Source organism: Epinephelus moara, chromosome 15, assembly GCF_006386435.1.
Source record: "Epinephelus moara isolate mb chromosome 15, YSFRI_EMoa_1.0, whole genome shotgun sequence".
NCBI lineage: Eukaryota > Metazoa > Chordata > Actinopteri > Perciformes > Serranidae > Epinephelus > Epinephelus moara.
In genome coordinates, this window is record NC_065520.1 from 7,072,066 (window position 1) to 7,095,992 (window position 23,927).

The 23,927-nt window shown below is 41.8% G+C and overlaps 2 protein-coding genes and 2 long non-coding RNA genes across 8 annotated transcripts in view; 1 reads left to right on the forward strand and 3 right to left on the reverse strand.

Annotated features, from left to right (window-relative positions):
- Positions 1–9,221, reverse strand: part of atp11a (ATPase phospholipid transporting 11A) — a 54,562-nt gene extending 45,341 nt beyond the window's left edge. For all 5 annotated transcript variants that reach the window (XM_050063512.1, XM_050063511.1, XM_050063513.1 and 2 more), the window contains exon 1: positions 8,848–9,221. In XM_050063512.1, the coding sequence (XP_049919469.1) occupies positions 8,848–8,892 (45 nt within the window). In that variant the 5' untranslated portion in view covers positions 8,893–9,221. The remainder of the gene's footprint in view (positions 1–8,847) is intronic.
- A 2,002-nt stretch (positions 9,222–11,223) lies between these two features.
- On the forward strand, positions 11,224–23,096 carry tubgcp3 (tubulin, gamma complex associated protein 3). Its single transcript, XM_050063227.1, has 22 exons — positions 11,224–11,408; positions 12,525–12,632; positions 13,271–13,338; positions 13,512–13,589; positions 13,693–13,901; positions 14,536–14,702; positions 14,876–14,988; positions 16,008–16,133; positions 16,254–16,322; positions 16,422–16,721; positions 17,596–17,706; positions 17,817–17,925; positions 18,509–18,698; positions 18,807–18,942; positions 19,025–19,093; positions 19,181–19,316; positions 19,449–19,537; positions 19,961–20,092; positions 20,193–20,333; positions 20,429–20,545; positions 20,650–20,744; positions 20,850–23,096. The coding sequence occupies exons 1-22, from the start codon at positions 11,333–11,335 to the stop codon at positions 20,914–20,916; spliced, it is 2,706 nt and encodes a 901-aa protein (XP_049919184.1). The 5' UTR covers positions 11,224–11,332; the 3' UTR covers positions 20,917–23,096.
- LOC126401753 (uncharacterized) lies at positions 14,575–16,146 on the reverse strand. The gene is made up of 3 exons (XR_007571119.1): positions 16,005–16,146; positions 14,794–14,969; positions 14,575–14,713 (listed from the first exon to the last, which is right to left on the reverse strand). It is a non-coding gene; the product is annotated as an uncharacterized LOC126401753 (long non-coding RNA).
- LOC126401754 (uncharacterized) lies at positions 17,940–20,046 on the reverse strand. The gene is made up of 3 exons (XR_007571120.1): positions 19,944–20,046; positions 19,423–19,571; positions 17,940–18,391 (listed from the first exon to the last, which is right to left on the reverse strand). It is a non-coding gene; the product is annotated as an uncharacterized LOC126401754 (long non-coding RNA).
- Positions 23,097–23,927: the final 831 nt, after the last annotated feature.

Consider the following 23,927-nt stretch of genomic DNA (forward strand, 5'->3'; position numbering starts at 1 on the left):
ATTCCCTCGGTTACAACCCCATCTTTGCACAATGAGGGAGTGTTAGTCATCTCAAAAGTAAATCAGATGATTACTGAATTTAAATTAAGCATTTTGTCTGAGTGATGGTGTCAGAAAATATGACAACTTCAGCTGCCAATCAAAAAAAAATCTCAAAAACCTCAATAGAAGCTTTGAATATAACAAAAATGACACACAGTACAGCCCCAGACATAACAATAGTCTCAAGAGGCATGTTATACTGAAATATACTGATGTAACTCCCTTCCTGCACTTGAATGCAGGACCTGTAATAGGTTAAGTCTGTACATTAAAGCAGGAAAATTATATTTGAACTTCTCACTATTTAACTTAAGTGCTGCATTAACAGGAGCTGATGCAGGTACATCACACTGTGGCATCAGCTTTTAGAGGTATACAGTCTCATCACTCCTCGAATCAGGATCAACACAAACGGAGAGAAGGCAGCACAAGATGGATACAACTTCACTCCAGGTTGCACCAACTGAAGCATGACAGCATTTTCTCAAGGTAATATTGTTCAACCTGAACCACAAGTTTGCCCGATGCACTGAAGCAAATGCCAATCAGCTCCAAACACTACAAATGTCTCCTTTGGTGTATTTACAGGAAGAAAACAGCTTTCGTTCCAATACCTACCACTGAAATCTACACAAAAAGTTTATAAAATACAAATATCTCAGAAGATATTGGAAAAAGCGTCTCATCATATCCCACTGACAGAGGAAGGCAAGAGCCAAAACAGCTGTTCCTAACTGTTATATTATGGATAGATGTTCGTCAAACTACCGTTCCTAATGGGACTAATGGGGAGAGGTCAACCAACAGCGATCAATTCTTGCAAGTAAGCAAAATTCTGCTTCACTTCCTGTGTGAACGTACAGTAAGAGGTGAGTTCTATGAACCAGTAATCCAAATAATCAATAGTTCTATAATGCTGTCCTGCTAATGTCTCAAGCAAACAAAGCAAAGAGAGGGGAAAGGGGGAGATGTTCGGAGCTAAAAGGAAGACAGACGAGGGGGTTGATGTCTGCAGAGTGCACCGTCAGCGCTTAGAAAGAGGGGGTGTAGGCTCTCACTTCACTTTTCTTCCTCTCTCTCCCCCTCAGTCTGACATGAGGACCGCTGGGAATGGTGTGTTCCAGCAGCGAGTCGACCAGCTATCATTCCCTCAGATAGCGAGAACATTAAGGTGTACCTGCCCCTCTCAGCACTTTCACTTGCAACCCGGAGCAATGTTATTATGATGACCCAAGTTCAAACAACATCTTTCTCTCTCTGTGTCGGTCTCTCTCTTTGGATAGAGCCCTGCATGCACCATTAACCCAGGGCTATCCATCATCTGTCTCCCTGTTCAATGGGCTGTAATACACTGTTAATGTTACTGCAATGACACTGATACAAGCCCTTAATGGAGCGCACACTCTTCAGCAGGTACTGTTCGGGCAATGTGAGCAGGAGATAACCGGTATTAAAAAGCAGTTATACAGGAATCTTTATGTCTTTTACATAAGCAGATCCAGGAAAGAATTCCCACATACTAGCCCATTACTTGCAATAAACTTTATAAAGCAAACAACATTCTCATCGTCAGACCTCCGTCAGTCACCTGATGACGCTGTTTGTTTAACAAAGTTTATTGCAAGTAATTCGGACAGTTTGTGGGTATTCCTTTTTCTTTATCTATGGACAGTTTCCTCCTACGCACCTGTCTACAAGCATTTCAAAGTGTGCATATGCCTCCACATTCATATAAGAAGATCTGAAATCACATCTCTCTGACCTAGTCATAACACAAACATACACAACTGGTGACAATGGATCACAAGTAGAAATTCCTTCATTGTAAAGGGGTCACAAGTCAAGCAAAGGTTGGAAACCACTACTTTATGTACGAGGGAGATGCCCCGTAAAGCTCTATCACGTATACCAAAGACTTTTTGTCACACCGACAGCCCATAAAGCAGTAAGTCCTCACATTTAATAAACTTGTTAGGCATACCTCATACAAAATTGCAGAATATAGATGCAAATGAACATTATAAATATACCTCCGTGACTTGGATGTCGTGGTGAAGAGGGAGCTGAGCTGGAGGGCGAAACTTACAATTTACTGGTCCATCTACGTCCCAACCCTCACCTATGGTCATGAGCTTTGGGTAGTGACCAAAAGAATGACATCATGGATACAAGTGGCTGAAATGAGTTTCATCCGTAGGGTGGTTGGGCTCAGCCTTAGAGATAGGGTGAGGAGCTCAAACATCCGGAGGGAGCTCGTAGCAAACCCGGTGTTCCTTTGCATCGAAAGGTGCTCGTCTAGGTGGTTCGGGCATCTGATTATGATGCCTCCTGGCTGCCTACTGTTAGAAGTGTTCTAGGCATGTCCAACTGCTAGGAGGCCTCTGGGCAGACCCAGAACATGCTGGAGGGATTATACATCTCATTTGGCTTGGGAATGCCTCGGGAACCCAGGAGAAGCTGGAAAACATCGCTGGGGAGAGTCTAGAGTACCCAGATAAGTGAAGGAAATTTGATGGATGGATGGACTTGGACGTTTTTGTAGTTCAGCTCATTAGAAGATGTCTAATGTTTGATGCACTAGAATAATAATCTTCCTTCAAAGTGCAAATAAATATGTAGAATACAGTGAATATGATTCTTGTTGTGTCTTTATGTAAACAAATACAGGAGCATGCTGCTAAATGTGATTGAAAAGTGAAGCAAGCAGTGAAACAATCCTCAGACCAAGTGGCTTAGTGAGAGCCTGTAAATCCTCCAGGTAAAGAGGTTAACCCTGGTGCACTTAGTGGATTGTGGACAGTATGGAGGGGCAGGTGTTAAATGATTAGCATGAGGCTGAGAGGAAACCTGTTGGCACACACACACACACACACACACACAAAATGCCATCATACAATTTCCCAACAACGTGGATATCCTTCAAAATAAAAGGCTATCTTTCCCCTTAGTCCCAAAAAGGAACCTACTTCAATAACTTTTGATGAAATGCTATCTCTTTTTTTGTTTTACTATTTGACCTTTTTCAATCTACCACCACATCATTGTTAATAATACTAACCTACACTGTATTTGACTGTGGTTAGCGATTAAATACTTGTGGGGACTCCATGGCATCCCCATCAAGCACCCCTGGTCATCCCTGGACCCCACAGTGAGCAGCCCTTCTGTGTGAGGACTCCATAAGAAGCGACACAAACGTCAGCCCACATTGTCAGCCAGTCTGCTTATGAATTATTGACAACTAGACAGAGCCAAGGAGTTCATGTGATCCGCTGCCCTCTGCGTCACCTGGCTACTACTGAATTCCACCTGCCCGCTTAACGGTAACACTGCAGAGACAATATGATCACCAGCCACTATTCACTAACTCTGCACAGTTGTTCATGTCTCATATGCACAGATCAGTTGACATGCTTCATGCTCCAGCCTGCTGCTGTACTGAAACTGAAGGAAAACTTCTGTAGCAACTTGAACATACAGCATGTGGTAAACAAGCAGTTGATAAGTGATTGGCTTAGATTTCAGGCTTAGATTTCAAAGTATAGCTGTAAAATGGATTAAGTGTGTGAGGGTATAGTGAACACCAGTAACCCTTTAATCCACTATGTGAAGGCAGGAAGCCAGACAGAGACAGAAGAGAGGCACTTCCTGTCCAGGAATCCAGATTTGTCAGCAGCAGAGGAATGCTGCCCTGCTGCTGTTACCTCACCTCTAAACCGACACCACATCTCTAGTTTGTTTCATTCACAGCTGCGGCTGAGCATCGATACTCAATACCATCAAATTTTCTCAGGTCAAACGATACCTGCATTCAATCCTTTTCGTACCTGGCTCTAACCACCGCACCGATTAAATGCAACATGTGATTGACCAACCAACAGCAGCTACAACCCATACAGTCTGTAGTGTGGTGAAGACGAACACAGTGTATTTGACGGAGACATTACAGCGTGCTGAGATGCTTTCAGGGTACTGGTATTGTATTTTTTTAAAAAGATATCCAGCCCTATTCACAGCTGAAAGCTAGCACCGCAACTGCTTATCATGCATTGAATGTTTTACATTTCAATATTGAAAATTTTGATAAAAGAATGACATTAACTATTTCAATAAATGCTCAAAAGGTTACATTCACTGTCGCTGACACTGAGTTTATTGGGTACTACTGCATTCTCACCATCTGGATAACAAAAAACATTTCATCCTCTTTTATATTTTCATACAAAAATAAGGCTTTTATGGGTTTTGTTTTTGTGCTGAACAGAGTGAACAAGGAGATATGTCCGGACAGTCGCAAATTGGGAAACAGGTTGAAAATATTATAACAAGCACAGAACAGATTATTTTTTTTATTTTGATGGTTGAAGAGTCTCCAGAAAAATGTTAAAGGAATACTTCACCCCCAAAATGATCATGTGACTCCATCATGAATTAGAACAAGGACCAAAATCTGCTATATCTGGGTGCGTTCTTTTAACAAGAATAAGAAAGTGGAAGTGGAGAAAGAATAAGAGACATTAAAATAAAGAGATGTAAACATAATTTGTCTCATTTATAACAAAATAATCAACAGTAAAAATGTAAGAGACAAGTAACGGGGTATCTGAAGAGTTAGAGAAGCTAAATTAATGAGATCTTATGATGAACTTATTTTAAAAAACAAAATATAGAAAAGCAGTTAGGAAAGGAGCTGTTTCTTTGGACTGAACACAAGCAAAATAATAAGGAACGACAGGAATTTAACTGTAAATGACTAGACAAGACAATAGAGCTGACAGGACACACAGGTGGGTGATATGGTTGAAATAAAAAAGGACTAATTTTAGCACTTAAGTATTTTACTGAGGACCGCAGAGTGTCTGTAATTTAGAACAGTAAATTGTACTTCTAAAACTTCCAGAGCCTAAAAGTGCCCCGAGAAGAGAAGAGAAGAGAAGAGAAGAAGTGAGGCGAGCCAGCAGAGTTACTGAGTACAGTACGAGTACACTAGGTCTCAGTGCTCCGACTTGTCACTGTGATTACATTTTGTTCTCATTCAGCCTGGACTGGGGCGACAGCTACAAACTCTACATGTTACACTTTTAAAGCTATCTATAGGCTTACATAACTGCCTCTACCCTCTTACTTCACCAGAGATGACAGCGACTGGAGAGACCAAATAACTGCAACAGTACAACTGGTATCCAAGTCGTAAATTCGTGGCCTTGGCTAAACTTATTTCGGGTAATTGAATTTTTAGGTCACACATGTTTTCATCAGAGTATTGTCACATTAAAGGAAAAGTTCACCCACAAAATGACTGTTTTGTATATCAATTACTAACACTGTGTTTTGCCAAAATTGTGAAGAGAATTGCGTTTTTCTCGCATGCAGACCCTTTTCATTCAGTTCAAAGATTTTCTTTATTGGGGGAGTTTTTGGATTCTCCATTCACTGAGGAGGCATGCAAGAAAAATAAAGTTTTCTTCACAAATTCAACGCAGCACTCTGTGAGTAAATGATATAAAAGCGATCACTGTGGGGGTGAATTTTCCTTTAGGTCAGGGGTTGGCAAACTTACTATCAAAAGAGCCATTTTTGGCCAAAAAAAGAAAAAGAAAAAAAAAATCTGTTTGGAGCCGTAAAAATATTTAAGCCTCACAATAAAGGTAACACAGTCGTTTAAGTCAAATTCAGCCGATCGACTTTACCAATAGATCTAAATAAGCATTCATTAATATGCTGATGAAAGCAAACAAATTTGTCCACGCACTATTAAAATCTCTACAATCCCCTGAGACTTTCCCTTTTTGGATTTGGAATCCGCAGTTGGCCTAGCTAGGAAGACTCAAGACCATTGTAGGCATGGCTGGTGATGTTTTTAGAGGAAAAGGCGCCAGGCCATAGACACATGACGCACATGCTGGGTGACGAAATGTTAAAACTTTTTTTTTTTAATTGGTATATAGTTGAAGAATGTAAGAATCACTTAATGCCTACAACAATAAATAATGATTATTCATTTCCATATAATTTTCGGTCCAAGCTACAGGGAGCCACTAGAGAGGGGGTAAAGAGCCGCATGTGACGCTGGAGCTGCAGGTTGCCTACCCGTGCTTTTGGCAAATTAGGCTACGCTTACACAGATATCTGACAATATTGATGCTGTATTTTTTAATTGACTTGAGAGCTAGGCAGTGATTTATACTGCAGGATTACATGCGTATTTAAAAGGCAATGCTCTGGAGCTGCAACTCAAAGTTATTTTTGTAGATTAATCTGCTGATAATTGCTGAAAATAATGATAGTGACAATCCAGAAACCAAAGACATTCAGTGTATGCGGCCTCACAATTGAGAGGCGGAAATTACTAGGTAATATCTGACATTTTTGCGTGAAATATTATTTAAAAGATGAATCGATCATCAAAAATTTGAGGCCATTAACTATGAACTAACTTAAGTCACTTGAAAAATATCTGGTGAAAATTTCATACCTCCAACATAAATTCTTTAATTTTATTTGTGCAATAGAAAAATAAAGCTAAATAGTTTCAGTCAAGGGTAAAACAGATTAAATATGTAAGAGATCAACTGTATCATAGCCATCACAGCAGCATATCCAGACTGACTGAAGTCTGATGTGTGTGATAAGGGCAAAATTAGCAACTCCAACTCCAGTCAACTCCATGCTGCGAGCCTGTTGGAGAAATCTTGCTTTTTATTCCTGCCATCGCTGCACTCATCAGCATCATTTCATCACATCACAGACAGCGATGCACTACTTATTTTTGTCTTGTAGTCTTCAAACTATGGTCAATTGCAGGTAATAACCAATTACTTTGATCTATTATGTCGTTTTTGCAGAAATTTATTATCAGGGGTGATAAAGTCTAAGTAGGCAAGGTGACTTTTAATTATTATTTTTGCACATACCCTGAGCTTCCTATTGGCTCTATTATAAACAGATGCATTTAAGGAAATTTTGGGATATGTCGGACAGTGAAGATGCGGATTTATTTATGCTGAATTCCAGATTAGATTACTGCAACACCCAAAGAAATATCATGAATACACTGACTGAGAGCATTGTGGTTATTTGGGCAGAAACAAATGTGCATTAACTAGTTATTAGAGACATAAATTCACATTAACTGCTGAAAGGTCCTCAAAGGTGCTTCAACAGAATCACCTTGATTGTATTCTGGTCTTCATGTGAATCACAGCCGTCTGTTTACTGATAACAGACAAATCTCAACATGCCCGGAGAGTAATGGCTGTCAGCCCACAAAGCGACAAGTGATGCCACTTTAATTGGCCCCATAAAACAAAGTCTTGTCAAATGCAGAGATTTTGGATGCATTTTTCAAGACTGGAGATCACTGACATTTCACGAGCTTTCTGTAGAGCATAGCAAATATGTTAGGGTTTTAAATAAAGACTGAATTTCTGATTAGTTTCATTTACAGACGCACTCAGAGGGAGGATCCTCCATCATACCACTGGCTCCCAGTACTGACTGATATTTCATAAAGCCCCAGTATTGACAACCACATAAATGTTCCTAACCCTCATCTTAAGCATTCAGCAGTCTCTTTGCATCCGGATTTTTGCAGCGGCAGTACAATCAATTTAACCCCAATCCATTTGTCTAAAGCAGTTTTCCAGATCAATTACAGCAGCAGACCTCATCAGCATCCCACATCCTCCCAGTCACAGACTCGTCTCTGCACGTTTCTTACTCTGAGGCTCCATTTCAGCCTCCACACAGCAGGGGTTTTTATCTAATCAGCCATTTGCAACAGTTGGGAGACTGTGTCTAAGCCTCAGCTGAGCATGGAGCCGGGGTATAAACCTCGCTGGCTCTCATGTGAGCAGGGGTTTGCTCTGCCGGGATTATTGTCAAACACATTACTGTGGAGCCTAATGCAACTCACAGCCATATAGAGCGGCTGCTCCACTGCTGGCCATCGATTTCACTAGCAGGGGGAAAACAACTGGATTACATAATTCATGTGACTGACTGTAGTGTTGTTCAACATAATAAATCAGAGTGAATAGCGCACACGTGAGTCCAATGATTTAAAATGAATGATATTTGCTGTCTGCCTGCACCTCTTGGCATGTTCTGTCATGACTGGATGTGTTGCCTGCCCTCCAGAATGCTGCATTACAACTGGTGATAATACAAGGTGACTCCACCTTTCACTTACTTCAGCACCTCTCTGATTTGTTGACTTATGGTTGCTGCTGGTGCGTCTGAACATGAGGTGCTACAAGACCTAAATTACTACCGTAAGATGCCAAATTATCATTACAAGAGTTGGTGTGTGCCAAATCTCATTCAAAAATATGTAGTTTTAACATCCTTGGTGATCAAAAATTGCACTTTAAATATTAAAATAGCATTATAAATAGGTTTCTAAGCCAGCACAGTGTATGCTGAGATTGAAGATGAGTTTATGAATGATAGGATGTTCATTATAATGTTCAATAAATGATATTTGGATAGCGTTTTGCGTTATTAGAAGGACTATCTGCCAAATTGCTACTGTTTAATATGGGAATAATCACATTACAAGCCAATACTACAACTTCCTGCAAGATTTAGTCATAGTAGGTTGTGTGTTTTCAGGCGTCACATAGTTTCCCAATCATTTCCCAATGAGTTTCTTTCCACTCCCTTTCGCGAGTGAAACTTAATCCGGATGAGTAGCTGCCTCGGCGCAATTTGAAACCAAAAGTGCTGAAAACGCTTCGTGTTTATCTTGGTGAATTGTTTAGAGCTTTAGTCTGCAGAGGATAAATGAGTGTGGTAAAAACTTACATATCTGCTGATGAGGGTCCGAAGAGTGCTGAAATCCATCCCCATCCTGCCCCTCTTTCCTCTCCGGACACTTCTTCGTCTTCTTCCCGAGGCGTTTGTCCTAAAGGTGACTTTACTGTAGGCGCTAACTTCTTTTTAATGCTCCTCCGTTGTCCATGACTTACTCTCCCTTCTCTTCTTCCTGAATTTAAAAAGAAAAAAAAAAGACGCTCGGTCCGACGGAGCAGCTCCAAACAACCTGAGCTCACCTACTGGGTGCTGTACAGGCAGTTAACACACTTCATACAGACACAGACAAGTGGGCTACTCCTCCTCTGAGGCCGGGACGAAACTAGCACCCTTTCTCTTGCTCTCCCCCTCTCTGCGTGTGGACTAATAATCTTCTTGTCTCGCGCCGCGGCCAAAGGAGCTTTTCTCTCATCTACGTCACGAGGAGCCAGGTGGTGGCTGTGGCTGGAGGTGAGCGCATGCGCACTCTAGTGTTTTTGGGGCGTAATTGATTGGATGTTTCAGTTAATTAGGGTATTGATTTGTTTGCTCGGGACGGGGCGTCACGGTGCACCACAGACGAAATTAGCAATAACTTTAATTAAACTGAACAAAGAATTTACATGTGTGTGTGTGTGTGTGTGTGTGTGTGTGTGTTGGGGGGCTATCCATACATGTGTATTCCCCGCCCCCCCCATTGGTGCTGTCCACCCAAATGGTGCTGAAATACATAAATAAAATTATTATTAAATTCAATTATTATTATTACATATTCCAATAAAAACATTTTGAACTATTATCTTGTGCTTTTATTTTGAAATAAATAAATAAAAGAATATATTTAAACATTCCTCTGCTATCTTAAGTCCAGTTCCTCAGAACGGCAAATTAGCAAGGTTTAAAAAATATTCTACATCCTAGAGAAATTTTACAAGTTATTGCCACAAACAGAAAATATGCTTACAAGTACAGAGCGCATTATTAAGCATCAGTTTGTAAGTATTGACTTGTTTTGGTGAGGTCAGAAGGGTCAGAACTAGAAACCATGGTGCTGTGTTTCCAGAGGGGAATATTTTCATTCATTTGTCCATCCTCTGTTTCCTGGAGACGCTTTTCGGCGGGTTCTGCTGAAACACCAACGTCAAGGTTACTGCAGTAACAACCACTATATCCGGTTTTTACCTTCAGAATAAAACCCACTATGAGACACCGTTTTCCCTTAAAAACCTTTGCCACAAACAGTACAGAGTAATTTAGACACTGATTCTTTTTTATTTTTTTAAATAGTTAAATTATTTTAAACTGGCATATTGTCATTACTGTATTTTTGCCATAACTTCATATAGCCTATTTTGCATTGATTTAAAGTTTGTCATACTTTTAGCCTACTTGAGTATTTTTGATGGCTTATAGTTGGCAAAATCTTTGTTGACATTTCCAGCCTTGCAGAAAATACTCATGTACAAGGGCTTAATTGAAACCAGTTGTACTGCCAAAGCCAGCATAGATCAAATATGAGCTCTGAGAACAAGATAGTATTTATCTTGTCACATAGCCTGCACCTGCATTTATTGACGCAATGAAGTGTTATAGTTTACAGGAGGTCCATTTCAAAAAGACCAGTGTGCACAATGAGACACAAATCAAATGTATAGATAGCACTTTTAAAGAATAAAACACACTTTGAGAGGCATTAAAGTTAATTCAGTTATTCCAAAGAAGTCATTTTTTCCAGCCCTGTTTCAACTACTTAATGTACAGAAATAGATTCGATTTTAAGATTAGGTTTGTCTTTCTGTTGCCTATCGTCCACTCAGGTCTAAATGCCAGTGGCTATTGTCAGTATTAATTAGAGACAGTTATCACTGTTAGTGAATATACAGCTCATATGTTGTATAATCCAATTCAGTAGAACTTTGTTTATCCCAAAGGAAATTCTTGTGCCAGAGAATGCTTCAAATATAGTAGTTTTTAAAACAATGGGATATTAAATATCAGTCAAAAAAGTTAAAATTTACAAGATATAAATTGCCACAATTTACAAATAAACATCGGTGATCCCTTCAGTAGTAATTTGACAGTAAGAAGAGTTGAAAATTTGGAAAAGAAATACAGTAATTAATTTAATTTAATTTATAGACTTTGTCGTAAAATTTAGGTGTAATCATTGACTCACATATCTGATAATACGCTATTAACTAATTTCTGCTTAATCAGTCTAATTTAAAAGTAATTTAAGTTTAGTTTAATAGTTTACCTTCATTTATTCATCCTCTTTAATAGTCATGCAGTTGTTTGCAAACCAAGTGGGAAATTATGTGCTCTTACTTTGAAGGAAAAGTGGAACTCGTTTTCGTCATTTCCTTCCTGCGTCGTGCTGGCTTGACTTAACTTGTCAAAATGGCGTTGTTGGTAGTAGCAGACTGGAGTTAGTTCACATTATTCACTGCCATTTATTCGGTTATTAGGCAACACGCGCAACATTGGCCGCGACAGCATGGCAACCCTGGATCAGAAATCTCCCAACGTGCTCCTCCAGAGCCTCTGCTGCAGAATCACGGGGAAAAGCGAAGGTACATCAGTTGACGTTAACGCTAGCATGCTGCGCGCTAGCACAGGAAATGTCATAGCAAACCTCATTAAAAAAACCGGCACTTTGTCGTTGCTCTTCCCATAACCAAACGTCTGTGATTTACACATAAAGTAAAGTTATCGACTGAATCTTTTTCGTCTACTGGCAAATTCGGCTTATCATTTTTACACCAGGCAGTTCAGATTTTGATAATAATCTAAGTTTTCGTAACTGCTTGCGGCGGCCGAGCTTGCTGTTTTTGTGGCGGAAAGTTGTATAAAACCGTTGAAATTTGACTGGAGATGAAGTTGCTTGGTCTTGTGGACATATGCCGAATTGAAGAGAGCGTATTACTCATTTCTTAAACGGCGTTGCGATTTAATAAACACAATTTCATTTCAGATCACATATGAATAGAGATAAATTGAGGTTTGGTATCGCTTCAGCTGTGTTGAACAGCGATACGTAGCGGGGCTAGGTCCCCGTAGCTGTCAGCCAATGGGCTTGGCTAGATACTGCACATCCCGCTCAACAGCTTCACGATACTTCCAGCTGTCACGATAACGCACTGTTAGCTTTGGATTAATAAAGTTAGCTGCTCTGTTCAGTTATTTATGAGCTTGCTAGCCAGTTAGCTCCCATGACCAACACACTGTTTGCCTGGTTGTTGGATGCACTTGTCTTGCTAGCTGCAGGCCCCTGCTGGATGCAGGCACCTCAGAGTTGCATATTTTTAAGAGATAGCGGATGAATATTAATATGATCATTGCTTTTATTGATTTTAATGCGATTGCAGCTTTAACCCTGTGATCAAAGACACACTAAAGGTTTGCAGGCAATGCTCACAGACATATTACTTGTATTTTTGTATTCAAAACCACACTAATTGTGTCCCATAATTCACAACCCTTCTCAAAGCAATATCCCATTCACACCAGTGTCCAAGTGTCTTAAGTTGAAAGTGTTATACTGTGCATGTACAACTTTTTGAGGCAAAATGAATGTAGGAAAATGGGGTGTGATAGCAGCAACAACTCAACACTGTTGGTCATGTCCATATTACTTCAAAGTGCTGCTCATTTGACTTTAAGTTATTACCTGTTATTTATTTCTCCAGCTGAAGTTGCCCACCAGTTCCAGTATGCAGTGCGAGTCATTGGCAGTAACTATGCCCCAACTATTGAGCGGGATGAGTTCCTGGTGTCGGAGAAGATCAAGAAAGAACGTAAGTGCCCTTTGGACAAATATTGTCCCCCAATGACCACACATTCATACTGCACCAATAATAAGCGACCTTGAGTATATTTCTCCTCATCTGCCCATCTCTATTGCTGTCAGGTGGTTTTGTATATATGCTTTTTATGTTGGAGCCACTCCACAAAACAGTTAAAATCTTTATTTCACCTTAATAGAAAACTCCAGTGGGCTTGCATAGCAGCCAAGGTAGCACCATTAGTGGGAAAACATTCATCAAAGCTTTGACGTAGAAAATAAAACTAAAATAGAGCAGCACTTACCGTACAGCGTTTATTTATCCCAGGTCTGCAGGTGGACTTATGGGAACCTTTGTTAAAGGATTTTGTAGGGTTATGGAGCTGCCGTAAAAGTAATGGCCCAGCTCTTAATCTCTAAATTTAAGACATCAGAATTATTAGCGGGCTTTTCCCCATTCACTGTGTAATGAAAGGTTTCTTTGTGCTGCAGCACAGAGCAAGCTGTGCAGCCTGGAAGACCTCATGTTCCTCAGCAATTTATTTTGCTGCTTTCTATTCTGTCTTACACTGCAGTTTAAGTTAGCCATGTTCAAATCCCAAATAGGCCGTTTGTGGAAAGGTTCATTATTTTGTTTCGATTGTGTTGCAGTGCTGAAGCAGAGGAGAGAAGCAGACGCTGCGCTGTTCTCAGAGCTGCATAGAAAACTACAGACGCAGGTGGGTATTGGGGTTTCTTTCAGAAGAGAAAAGCTTCTGAACCATAATGAGACGATATTTACTCAACTCAGATGACAATGTAGTTGTAGATATTAATTTTGGATGTTTTTCTGCAGTATCCCCAACAAATTATGATGTTTAGCTGATGAGATGTCATGTTTCCTGTTTGACAGAGTGTTCTGAAGCATCGCTGGTCTGTTCTCTACTTGCTGCTCAGCCTGTCTGAAGACCCCCGCAAACCCTCCAGCAGGGTGAGACACACTGTTAAATACTTACTAATAACAGAGGTATAATAATAAAGTACATGGGTGATACTGACTCCATCCCCTCACCTCCTCATTGTGTGTTTCTCAGGTTGGAAACTATGGCGCACTCTTTGCCCAGGCTCTCCCCAGGGACGCCCACTCCACCCCCTTCTACTGCACCCGGCCCCAGAGCCTGGCCCTGGGCTACGGGGAGAGGAGTGCCGGCCTGTCGGCGAGTGTGGGCACCAGCGGCATCTCCAGTCTGGGAGTCTACACGCTGAACGGGCCCACGCCAACGCCTCAGTCACTGCTGGCTGGGTGAGACAAACACCTGTTGAAGACACAATATTGCCAGTGACAAAACTGGTAGTCTTTCAAGTTATTAAGTAATCAGACAATGCTTTATTAGAGAAGAGAACCGACTTACACATTCATAACTGAGACACGCTTATCAGCTGTGTTTAAGCAGATTCATGTGGAAGGCTCGGGGGAAAAGAGGGTTATTTATCTGATGCTCGTCCTGTAAAAACACCCAGCGCCACATAAAGGAAGCATCAATTAGCACCAGAAAATGAACCTGCCTCTCAGCCAGACCTCTTATAAATCTGTTTTATGAGGCATCAGAAGGCCATTTAATTCCATTTATGCTTATTAATAATGCAGATGTTCCTCAGCTTCAAATGACCATCGAGCTGTCCGGGTTCACCTTTTTAGTCGTGAAAGGGCAAATCCTTACTTCAAACATAGAAAAAGATCTCAAGGCATTGAATAATAATTTATACTCCGGAAAACACACGATAGTGGTGCTTGAATGAACAAAGATGTACTTTGGCATGTTTTTTATTTGTTTATTGTTGTATTGCTGTTTAATTTTTGGTCATATCCAGATGTTAGTGCAAAATATTAGAACCTTCAGAGCAACTGTAAAACTGTGTGTGTGCTTGTGTTTCAGTCAACCCCCTCAGTCTGCAGCAGGAGGCGGGCAGCCTCTGGGCTCTCGGCTGGCCTGGGCTCTTCCTGTAAGCTGCTCCCCTTCCTCCGCTCTGGCCCCGCTCGCCACTCGACCACCCCTCGGACCTCCAGTTCCCTCCTCCAGAGTGGTGCGTCCTCGCCGCGACGGTGAGTGACATCTATAAAGCCAGAATGACGACGGGTTACAGGCTGACCATAACATCATCGACGGAATACCATTTGTATATCAGTTACTCACCCTGCGTTACACTGAATTTGGGAAGTAAACTGTGTACTTATGTACAGCAAATTCTCTGTCCTCTCGTCCTCTGTGGGTGCAGGTGAGGTGAGCGAGGCGGCGCTGGTGCGGGACATCCTCTACGTCTTCCAGGGAATCGATGGCAAGTTCATCAAGATGAGTGCCCAGGATAACTGCTACAGAATAGACAGCAAGGTACGTGAACCTGCATCCAGCCCCATAAAGCTTATAATGGACTGATCAGTTCAGTGGGCTGCACACATTACCAAGAGTTACCTCACAGTGCAGCTCAGCATCAGCCAAGAACAACTGATACAACGTGTGTTTTAAACATAATTTTTCAAACACGGAGAAGCTGATCATTAAAACTCGCTGTTCACTGTCTTCTTTCAGGAGACTTTGTATTCATGTTGGATAGTGTTTCTTATAAGGACTGAAGTACTCGCCACCACATATCCAGAGTAGACAGTATGATATCAAGACTGCTGTTGTTGATTGGACTTTAAAAGAAAGATTCAACAGATCAATATGAAGCTCTTTGGCTCCGAGCCACATCGACCCCTCTTTTCTCTTTTCTTTGTCCGTCCTGTCAATTTCTTTTATTCCCCTTTCATCCTCCTCTCTCGGCCTTAGATGAAACCTGTCCCGCATCCTCTCAGTGGTGCTAAACATAGACTTGTGGTCAATCTGCTGTCACTGTCCTGATGGAGAAGGAGCCACTGAGACCAGAAATAAATGAGTCAAGGATGGAAATATTTTGGGACTCGTCTATGGCCACTTAACTTCCCTTTGCAAAGCTCTCTGGATAAGAGGTCTTGTTTAAAGAGATAAAAAATTAATGCATCATTAAATTTAAATCTTTCTCAGCCAGAAAACAAATCTGTTGCTGTGAAACGGCCATGCCAGTAACCATGGTTATAGCACAGTAAATTACAGGAATCACCATGAAATTCGTCAGAGCTTTCAATATGAGATTTGTGACGACAAACTGCACATCATATTATTTCTGTCTGAAGCTTATATATATTTGAGCTGCGGACAAAACAAGATATTTGAGGACGCCATCTTGGGCTTTGGGAAAAACTGATCACCATTTTCTGACATTTTATAGACTAAACAACTAATCAATTAATAAAGAAACTTATTGTTAGTTGCAGCTGTTAATTGTTCGTGGATGTCTTGTATGTGTTGTAATGTGTGCTGTTCCTCACCAGGTGGTGCTGTGCAAGTCCCTGAGAGACACCAGCAGCAGACTGGCCGAGCTCGGCTGGCTCCACAACAAAGTCAGGAAGTACACCGATGCCAGGAGCTTGGACCGGGCCTTTGGACTGGTCGGGCAGGTGTGTCTGTGTTTTCCTTGGATGTTTTTTTTTTTGTTTTGGTTTTTTTTGTATCTAATCTCATTCCCTGATTCATATCTTTACATCTGTGTGTCCTCCTCTCTCTTCTTCTCCACTCAGAGCTTCTGTGCGTCGCTCCACCAGGAGCTGAAGGAGTACTACAGGCTACTATCTGTCCTCCACTCCCAGGTACACAGATCAAACAGGGCCTGGTGCTGACAGGGAAGTTCATACATTAGTAAAGACAGTGGATAATGAAATTGCCATGATTGTGTCTGTGTGTTGTAGTTGCAGGTGGAGGATGAGCAGGGTGTGACCGTGTGCACAGAGAGCAGTCTCACCCTCAGAAGGCTCCTGGTCTGGATGTATGACCCCAAAGTGCGACTCAAAACTCTGGCCGCCCTTGTCGACTTCTGCCAAGGTCGGAAAGGAGGCGAGCTGGCCTCAGCCGTCCATTCTTACGGGAAAACGGGAGACCCGCAGATGCGAGCGCTGGTTCAACACATCCTCAGCCTGGTGTCACACCCCATCCTCAACTTCCTGTATAGGTGGATCTATGACGGGGAGCTAGAAGATACCTACCACGAGGTACACACACACTTCTCTGCAGCCCTAAATACGGTGTCTGAAGCTTAATGAGAGATTGTGCTTCCCAGAAGTCCAGCAGGAATTTACTGGTCATTTCTGGAACATTGTTCCATTCGGCTGCTCTGACGTTTGACCCCAATGAGAGAGAATATTACTGAGAGGAGGAGGGAGGAGGGAGGCAGAGGGATAAAGAAAATGGGGAGAGGCAGGACAGCTTCTTCAATGAGGACTGATGAGAGGAGTGTAATGGAGAGGCCGGTGATGGATGGTTCTCCTTTACTTCTTCCTGCCCTTTTCTCTCCTCTTGTTTCGCTCTCACACACAGTATTTATGTGTCCAGCGTTAAGCATTAGTCATGACTGGACTCTGGGCTTAAGTGCAGTGTTTAAGAACACAGGGACAAAGTTATTGCACCTTTCAAGGGGGAAATTACCCGGGAGATCACACACAAACAGTCTGTTAAAACACATGCAATAAACAACACCTGTAAGTATGGAGTGAATATGAGATGTTACGCTTTGTAGATCAGCTGCCTTATATTTTACTTACAGTACATGTTTTTTAACATCTCCCTGCAATAGTGAAGCTGACAGTTGGAGTCCGCATACATGGAGTGCGCTGCCCATTAGAAAGCCAGTTCAAGCTACTGTAGTTCCCTCTGAAGTAAATGGACAATCTAAGTGAACATGACAATGGATGAAAACCTCTGTCATGCACCGTACACTCCGCTCATAGAGCTGTTTATTCAGTGTCTCTGTTAACTTGATTTCAATTGCAGAGATACGAGATCTTGGGAAACTTGTATATTTCTGCAGTCATTTTCAGCCATAAATGTCAGTTCTACAGTCAATAAATATGTAATTTTTTTTTTTAGTTCTTTGTAGCATCAGATCCCAACGTGAAGACAGATCGTCTGTGGCACGACAAGTACTCCCTCAGGAAGTCAATGATCCCGTCATTCATCACCATGGATCAGGCCCGCAAGGTGTGCACCCACACACAATCACGCATCTTATTGCCGCAGAATACATGATCAGATAAGAATGTTTACTTTGAGTCATAATAACTCATTATCTCTCTCCCGCTCTCCCCTAGGTTCTGCTGATTGGTAAATCCATCAACTTCCTGCATCAGGTTTGTCACGACAGAACACCGCCGGGGAAAATCACACCAGCCTCCACGTCTGCAGACACACCCAAAGATGGTAAGAGCCTCGGTTTCTCTCTCCGAAGCAAATATTTTGACATTAAGAAGAAGCAATATGATGCATATCTATAAGTTGATGGCACTGCTGGCTTTATTTGTCTCTCTGTTGTCTTTTTTTCTGTCTTTTATAGTTTTATTTTTCAAACACTGTAATGACATTGACCAACAAGACATCTCTTTTTTTGTTTCGTCCTCATCATATTGATATTGTTATATTGACATAGGCTCGTGGACGGGCCGTGATCGATGCTCTTACCGCTCACTGGCCTTGTCCTCCTCTCCTTTTGACTATGCAGAGCAAAGAGGTATACTTAGCTGTGTTTTATTGATTCAGTCTGTAGGACTTCATCTGACCAGTTTGATCTGTAGCTTTTACTGTAGTCGCTGAAGGACATCGCGCTCTCTTCTGTGCAGCAGCAGCATAGTTGGACCAGGAATGGATATTTGCATACTTGACCCTGAATCTAAAAGAAAAACATCATTGCATGGCACATACTATAACAGCACAGAATCCATATTTCCTGTAAAACCCAACATTAAAAGTTGAAACTCCAGTTAACACCTTTCTCATCTCCTCATAGCTGCAGAGCTGCTGTCAGACCTGGAGGGGGCGTTTCAGGAGAAGATTGATGCCGCCTACTTTGACACCAGCAAATACCTGCTGGACGTCCTCAACCGCAACTACCTGCTGCTGGAGCATCTGCAGGCCATGAGGAGATACCTGCTGCTGGGTCAGGGAGACTTCATCAGACACCTCATGGACCTTCTAAAGTTAGCACTTTGAATTCATCGTGATCTACTACTTTGTATGCAGAATCATAGCATTTAGATATTAAGACGTAGTAATCATCTAATGGTGTCCTGATTGTTTTGTCCCAGACCAGAGTTGGTGCGTCCTGCCACCACTTTGTATCAACACAACCTGACTGGAATCTTAGAGACGGCAGTCAGAGCCACGAACGCCCAGTATGACAATGCAGAGATCCTCAAGAGACTGGATGTTCGCCTGCTAGAGGTAATGTGTGTGAGGGTGTGTGTATGCTGCAGGATATTCATCATGTCCTTATCTTTTGACATGTGTCTTTTGTTGGCTCCAGGTGTCTCCTGGTGATACAGGCTGGGATGTTTTCAGTCTGGACTACCATGTTGATGGACCCATTGCTACGGTATCACACGCTTTTAGTACAGTTCCCATCAGTTGTCTGTATACAGCATTGTGCTGTGTCGTAGATTTACATATCTGTGTGTTTCAGGTGTTTACAAGGGAGTGTATGGGCCACTACCTGCGTGTGTTCAATTTCCTGTGGAGGGCCAAGAGGATGGAGTACACACTGACTGACATCTGGAAGGGACAGATGTGTAATGCCAAGCTGCTCAAAACCATGCCTGGTACGTAAACACACTATCTGGTGGTACCTTTATAGATCTGCAACACTAGGTTTTTTTTTTTAACATCAGTAATTTTTTTTTTTCAAAGTGCAGACTTATCTTTTACCTGCTGTTGTGCTTTTTACCCTCCAGAGTTGTCCGGCGTGCTGCATCAATGTCACATCCTGGCCTCCGAGATGGTCCACTTCATCCACCAAATGCAGTACTACATCACCTTTGAGGTCAGGCCATTAGCGGTGCCGTTACCATCACAGGCTGTAAAACATCAGTAAAAAGCAGTAATTACCGCAGGAGGCGATCTGCTGTGTCTGTTAAATGCAGCGCTGCAGGACTCTGATTTACAGGATCGAGTGCAGCCTTGAAGTTAGTGAGGTTAACTCAATTTTAGAAGGTTGCAGGTTCAAACTATGCTGAAAGTCAGAGTAAAGAGCTTCTTTTAGAGGCGTTAGCAATTCTTTAATGCAGACTGACACTGTGTAAAGACAGGAACGATTTTTCTACTTGGACATCTAATTAAATATATATAGAAATTAGAAGAAAACCATATTGACTGTGGACAGGAAGGCGCCACCATTGGACTGAATCATATCTGATTTCTTATAAAAGGGTAATACCATTCCCATATACCTGTGCTGTGTGTGTAGGTGCTGGAGTGCTCCTGGGACGAGCTGTGGAACAAAGTGCAGCAGGCTCAGGACCTCGACCACATCATCGCTGCCCATGAAGTCTTCCTCGACAGCGTCATCTCAAGATGCCTGCTGGACAACAACAGCAAGGTAACACACATGATGATCTCATCGATATGATAAAATGTCAGACTGTATTTTATTTCCACACACTCACTTCCTTGAGCTCTGTTTCTATCTGTCCGCCCAGTCTCTTTTGACCCAGCTGAGGGCCATATTTGATCAGATCATCGAGTTCCAGAACGCGCAGGACTCCCTCTACCGCTCGGCACTGGAGGAACTCACCCTGCGGCTGCAGTTTGAAGAGAAGAAGCAACAGAGAGAGGAGGAGGTATGAGATGAGCTAAATACAGAGAGAAGAACAGTGGGAATGTTCGGAATGTAATGGCGTTTACGTGAGTGACACTATCCTGTCTGTCGATCCAGGGTCAGTGGGGAGTGACAGCCGAACAGGAAGCAGAGGAGAAGAAGAGGATTCAGAAGTTCCAGAAGACTGTACCAAACATGCACGCCCAGCTCCGCCTCCTCACTCACGTCTACCAGGTACCGGCTTGAGCTTGTCATTCGGCACATCCTTCAATGCAATCAGATGTTTTACTGTATCTTTCTTGTCTTTGTTCCTCCTCACCTCCCTCTCCTTTCTTCAGACCATCGTCCAGCAGTTCCTGGTGTTGCTGATGACCAGTTTGGATGAGAGTCTGCGTTTCCTCAGCTTCAGACTAGACTTCAATGAACACTACAGGTTTGTCTTGATCACCAGTCTTTCAGATAAAAGTAAAAGTATCATAAATGGTATACTGTATATTAGGTAATTTTGCTTGAAATTATCGTTCTGTTTCCTCTGCAGGGCCAGAGAGCCAAGGCTGCGAGCCTCACTAGGTGCCACCAGGGGGCGACGACCGTCAAATATCTGACATAACGGCGATGGCATCAACAAGTGAGGCTTCCAGTCATTGGAGCGTGGGATATGACATCACAGTGGGCACTCCTGACATCACAGAGATGGGCCAGCCAGCAGACTTCAAACGCGCTTCATGTTGTGATGATGTCATGCCTTGGAGGAGCGACCCAGCGCTGCTCCAGTGTCGCAGCGGTCGCCAAGTGATGACATCACAGCAGACGGCTCTGGCGAAGTCAGCCGTGTGGGATCACAAAGGAATAAAGTCCAGTAAATAAAACTTTCCGAGCTCGTCGTGACGTGCAGAGCAAACACCCTGAACAGACTGCTCGAAAATTCAGCAAGTATTCTGCAAAACATGAGGTCAATTTGGGAAAACAGAGTGCGAGGAGGTAAATAAAAGCAGCTGTCAGACTGAGCTCCCCGAGTCACATGGCATGCCTTATTAATGAGAACAAACACTTTCTCAGCGCGGTTGCCAAATCTAGTCCCAACTCTCACAATGTATGTACATAGAGTTTATGCAAAAATGTATGTGTATAAATGCATCTTTACACGTCAACACTTGTGGCTTTGCATCTTCGCACTAGGGTTCAACCGATATAGGTGTGATATTTTTTCAACTTTCTATTTGTAGCAGTTATTAAAATGATCGAATTTGAGCATTTTTATTGCAGTTAATCCGTACGTGGCCGTGTTTCTGCTGATTTGTTTCCGTTAAGGTGGAAACAAACAGCATTCACAGTATGACTCAGTCTTCAGCATACTGAATACTGAATATGATCAGTATTGGCACACCAGTATATCGGTCTAACCCTAGTTCTCCTCTCACCTCTTTAAAATCCAGGGTTTTATAGTGTCAGCTGTCCAATCACAATCATACACAGGATGTAGAATTACGCACACACACACTTGCTGACAATTCTGCTTCCATTGACATGAAGACAATCTGGCTCATACAGACAAAAAGCTGACTTTGTTTACACCTCGTTTTAGTAGATTTGTAACTGTTTGCCGTTACACAGGTGAGGCTATAAACATCTGGCGTCACCTCGACTGACACCGACCGATGTAAAGAATGTTACTATGAGTTTAGTTTATGTGGTTTCCCTGTTTAGTTTACGGTTGGTGCTTTTGTGTCTGTATGAGCGATGGATCATGTCAAAGAAACTCACAACAACCACAACAACCTCACTTCGTCTCATCGCATCAACAATAGGAACTATAAATGTTCAGATGTGTCTTTAAAAAAAATGTAAATATTTCTAAATGAAAGTCCATATTTAAAGAATTTAATGGTTATAAATGTGGGCGGTTTATTTTCTGAAAACAAGTCAACGTTATCCAGAGGAAAGCAACAGTAGTTGTGTTAGTAAGTGAGGTTTGCTGTGCGTATGAGGTGAAGATGCTGTTTGAACAGTCGCCCAAATTGTTACTCACATTTCGTTAATCGGACCTAACTGTTTGCTGGATTTCCTTTGTAGTACACAGTCGAATGCTTTTGCTGTTCAAAAAAGGCCAAACGTTTGTTGGTATTGAAAAGTCAAGTTGCAATTTAATCATCAAGTTAAACAATCAGCTGTGAGCGTTGATCTCACCTTGTAGGAGCTCTGATCCTGGATCAGCGAGGGCATGTTTCTAAGAGCAAGGAAATAAAATTGATACGCTTAATGTAGTACCATAGATTCAAAGGTTAAAAACTCTGAGAGTAAACATGCATCAAAAGTATTTGCATTTCACACTTTTTTGTTTTGTTAGTTTCATGGGGGAGTATTTACTTAAGCAGATGAACAAACTATATTTCAGTTTGGGGAAATTCTCAGCCGGAGCTACAAAACCGTTTTCATTTAGCAGCATGCACACTGAGCTCAGGAGCAGATGTTTCTCAACATCAGCCCTGCAGTCACTGTGCACAGACTGACTCATAACGATCCACATGTTTGCAGTGATGTTCCCGCTCTGATTTTTGTCTTTTATTTTTACTGTCGATGAAACAAACTGGTGCTGCTTATGGTCACTGGACCAGTTAACTGCTCCTTGACAATGAGTTCCTGAAGTGAAACACTTAACTGAACCTGGGTCAGCACTCCTGCATCGTCTGTCTCTGTTTGTCCTCGACATTGTATAGCACATAATGTATAGAATATAGGGAAACAAACCATCCCACTTCTTCTTTAATAAAATGTTTTTTATTAATGTGTGTTTGACTTCTTACTGCCATGAGTGCTGGTGATGGGGTGCTGCTCTGCCTCAGGGTGGATGTGAATTTGCTTGAGCATACTGCCACCTACAGGCGAGACATCAGAGATAATATTTCATCATTTCAAGATGCACTTTCCAGATCAGAATCAGAATCATACATAAGGAAACTGCTTTGGTGCATAGACAGGCAACAGAAATATAGAATAGAAAAATCCAAATGAAATATGTGCAATGTAACTGTTTAAAATAAAAGAGCTAAGCAGGAATATGCAAACATATTCTCGGGCAGTGTTAGTGGAGTTATGAGGAGGTGTAGGAGGCGTAGGAGTAATCATGCATAATTCCTAAAATAATTATATTATAATAAATGTAATAATAATGGAAATGTAAGTTTGATAAACCACATTTTGTATTCAAGTATCCTATTTTCAACCCCAGAAATGTCAGCTGCCACAACAAATACAATCATGTTCACTTCTACGTTCCTATGTGATACCACCAAAAATGATGTGCACTGGTCAGGGGGTACTCTGCTGAATAACATATTTCAAAGGGGCACATTATTTTTTTTTTAAAAAAGAAGGGAAATACCTTTCAATATGATAGGATACAATATACTTTATTGTCCCATAGGGAAATTTGTCTTGGACTCATAAACGCTGCATACAATAAAAACACAGAGAAGCAGTACAGTAAACATAACAACAAATAACACATACCCCCTCCCCAGTGCAATACAGTAGGCTATAAATAACATCAGATAACACATACCCCCACTCCCAAACATATTGCACATGTCCCATAGAAATGTAGGAAACACCATGG

Bases quoted from the DNA above. Each gene is read 5' to 3' on its own strand.
- tubgcp3 (XM_050063227.1), top strand. From the start codon at position 11,333: ATGGCAACCCTGGATCAGAAATCTCCCAACGTGCTCCTCCAGAGCCTC. The intron at 20,546-20,649 runs GTACCGGCTTGA...TCCTTTCTTCAG, and splicing joins TCCTCACTCACGTCTACCAG to ACCATCGTCCAGCAGTTCCT. The intron at 20,745-20,849 runs GTTTGTCTTGAT...TTTCCTCTGCAG, and splicing joins GACTTCAATGAACACTACAG to GGCCAGAGAGCCAAGGCTGC.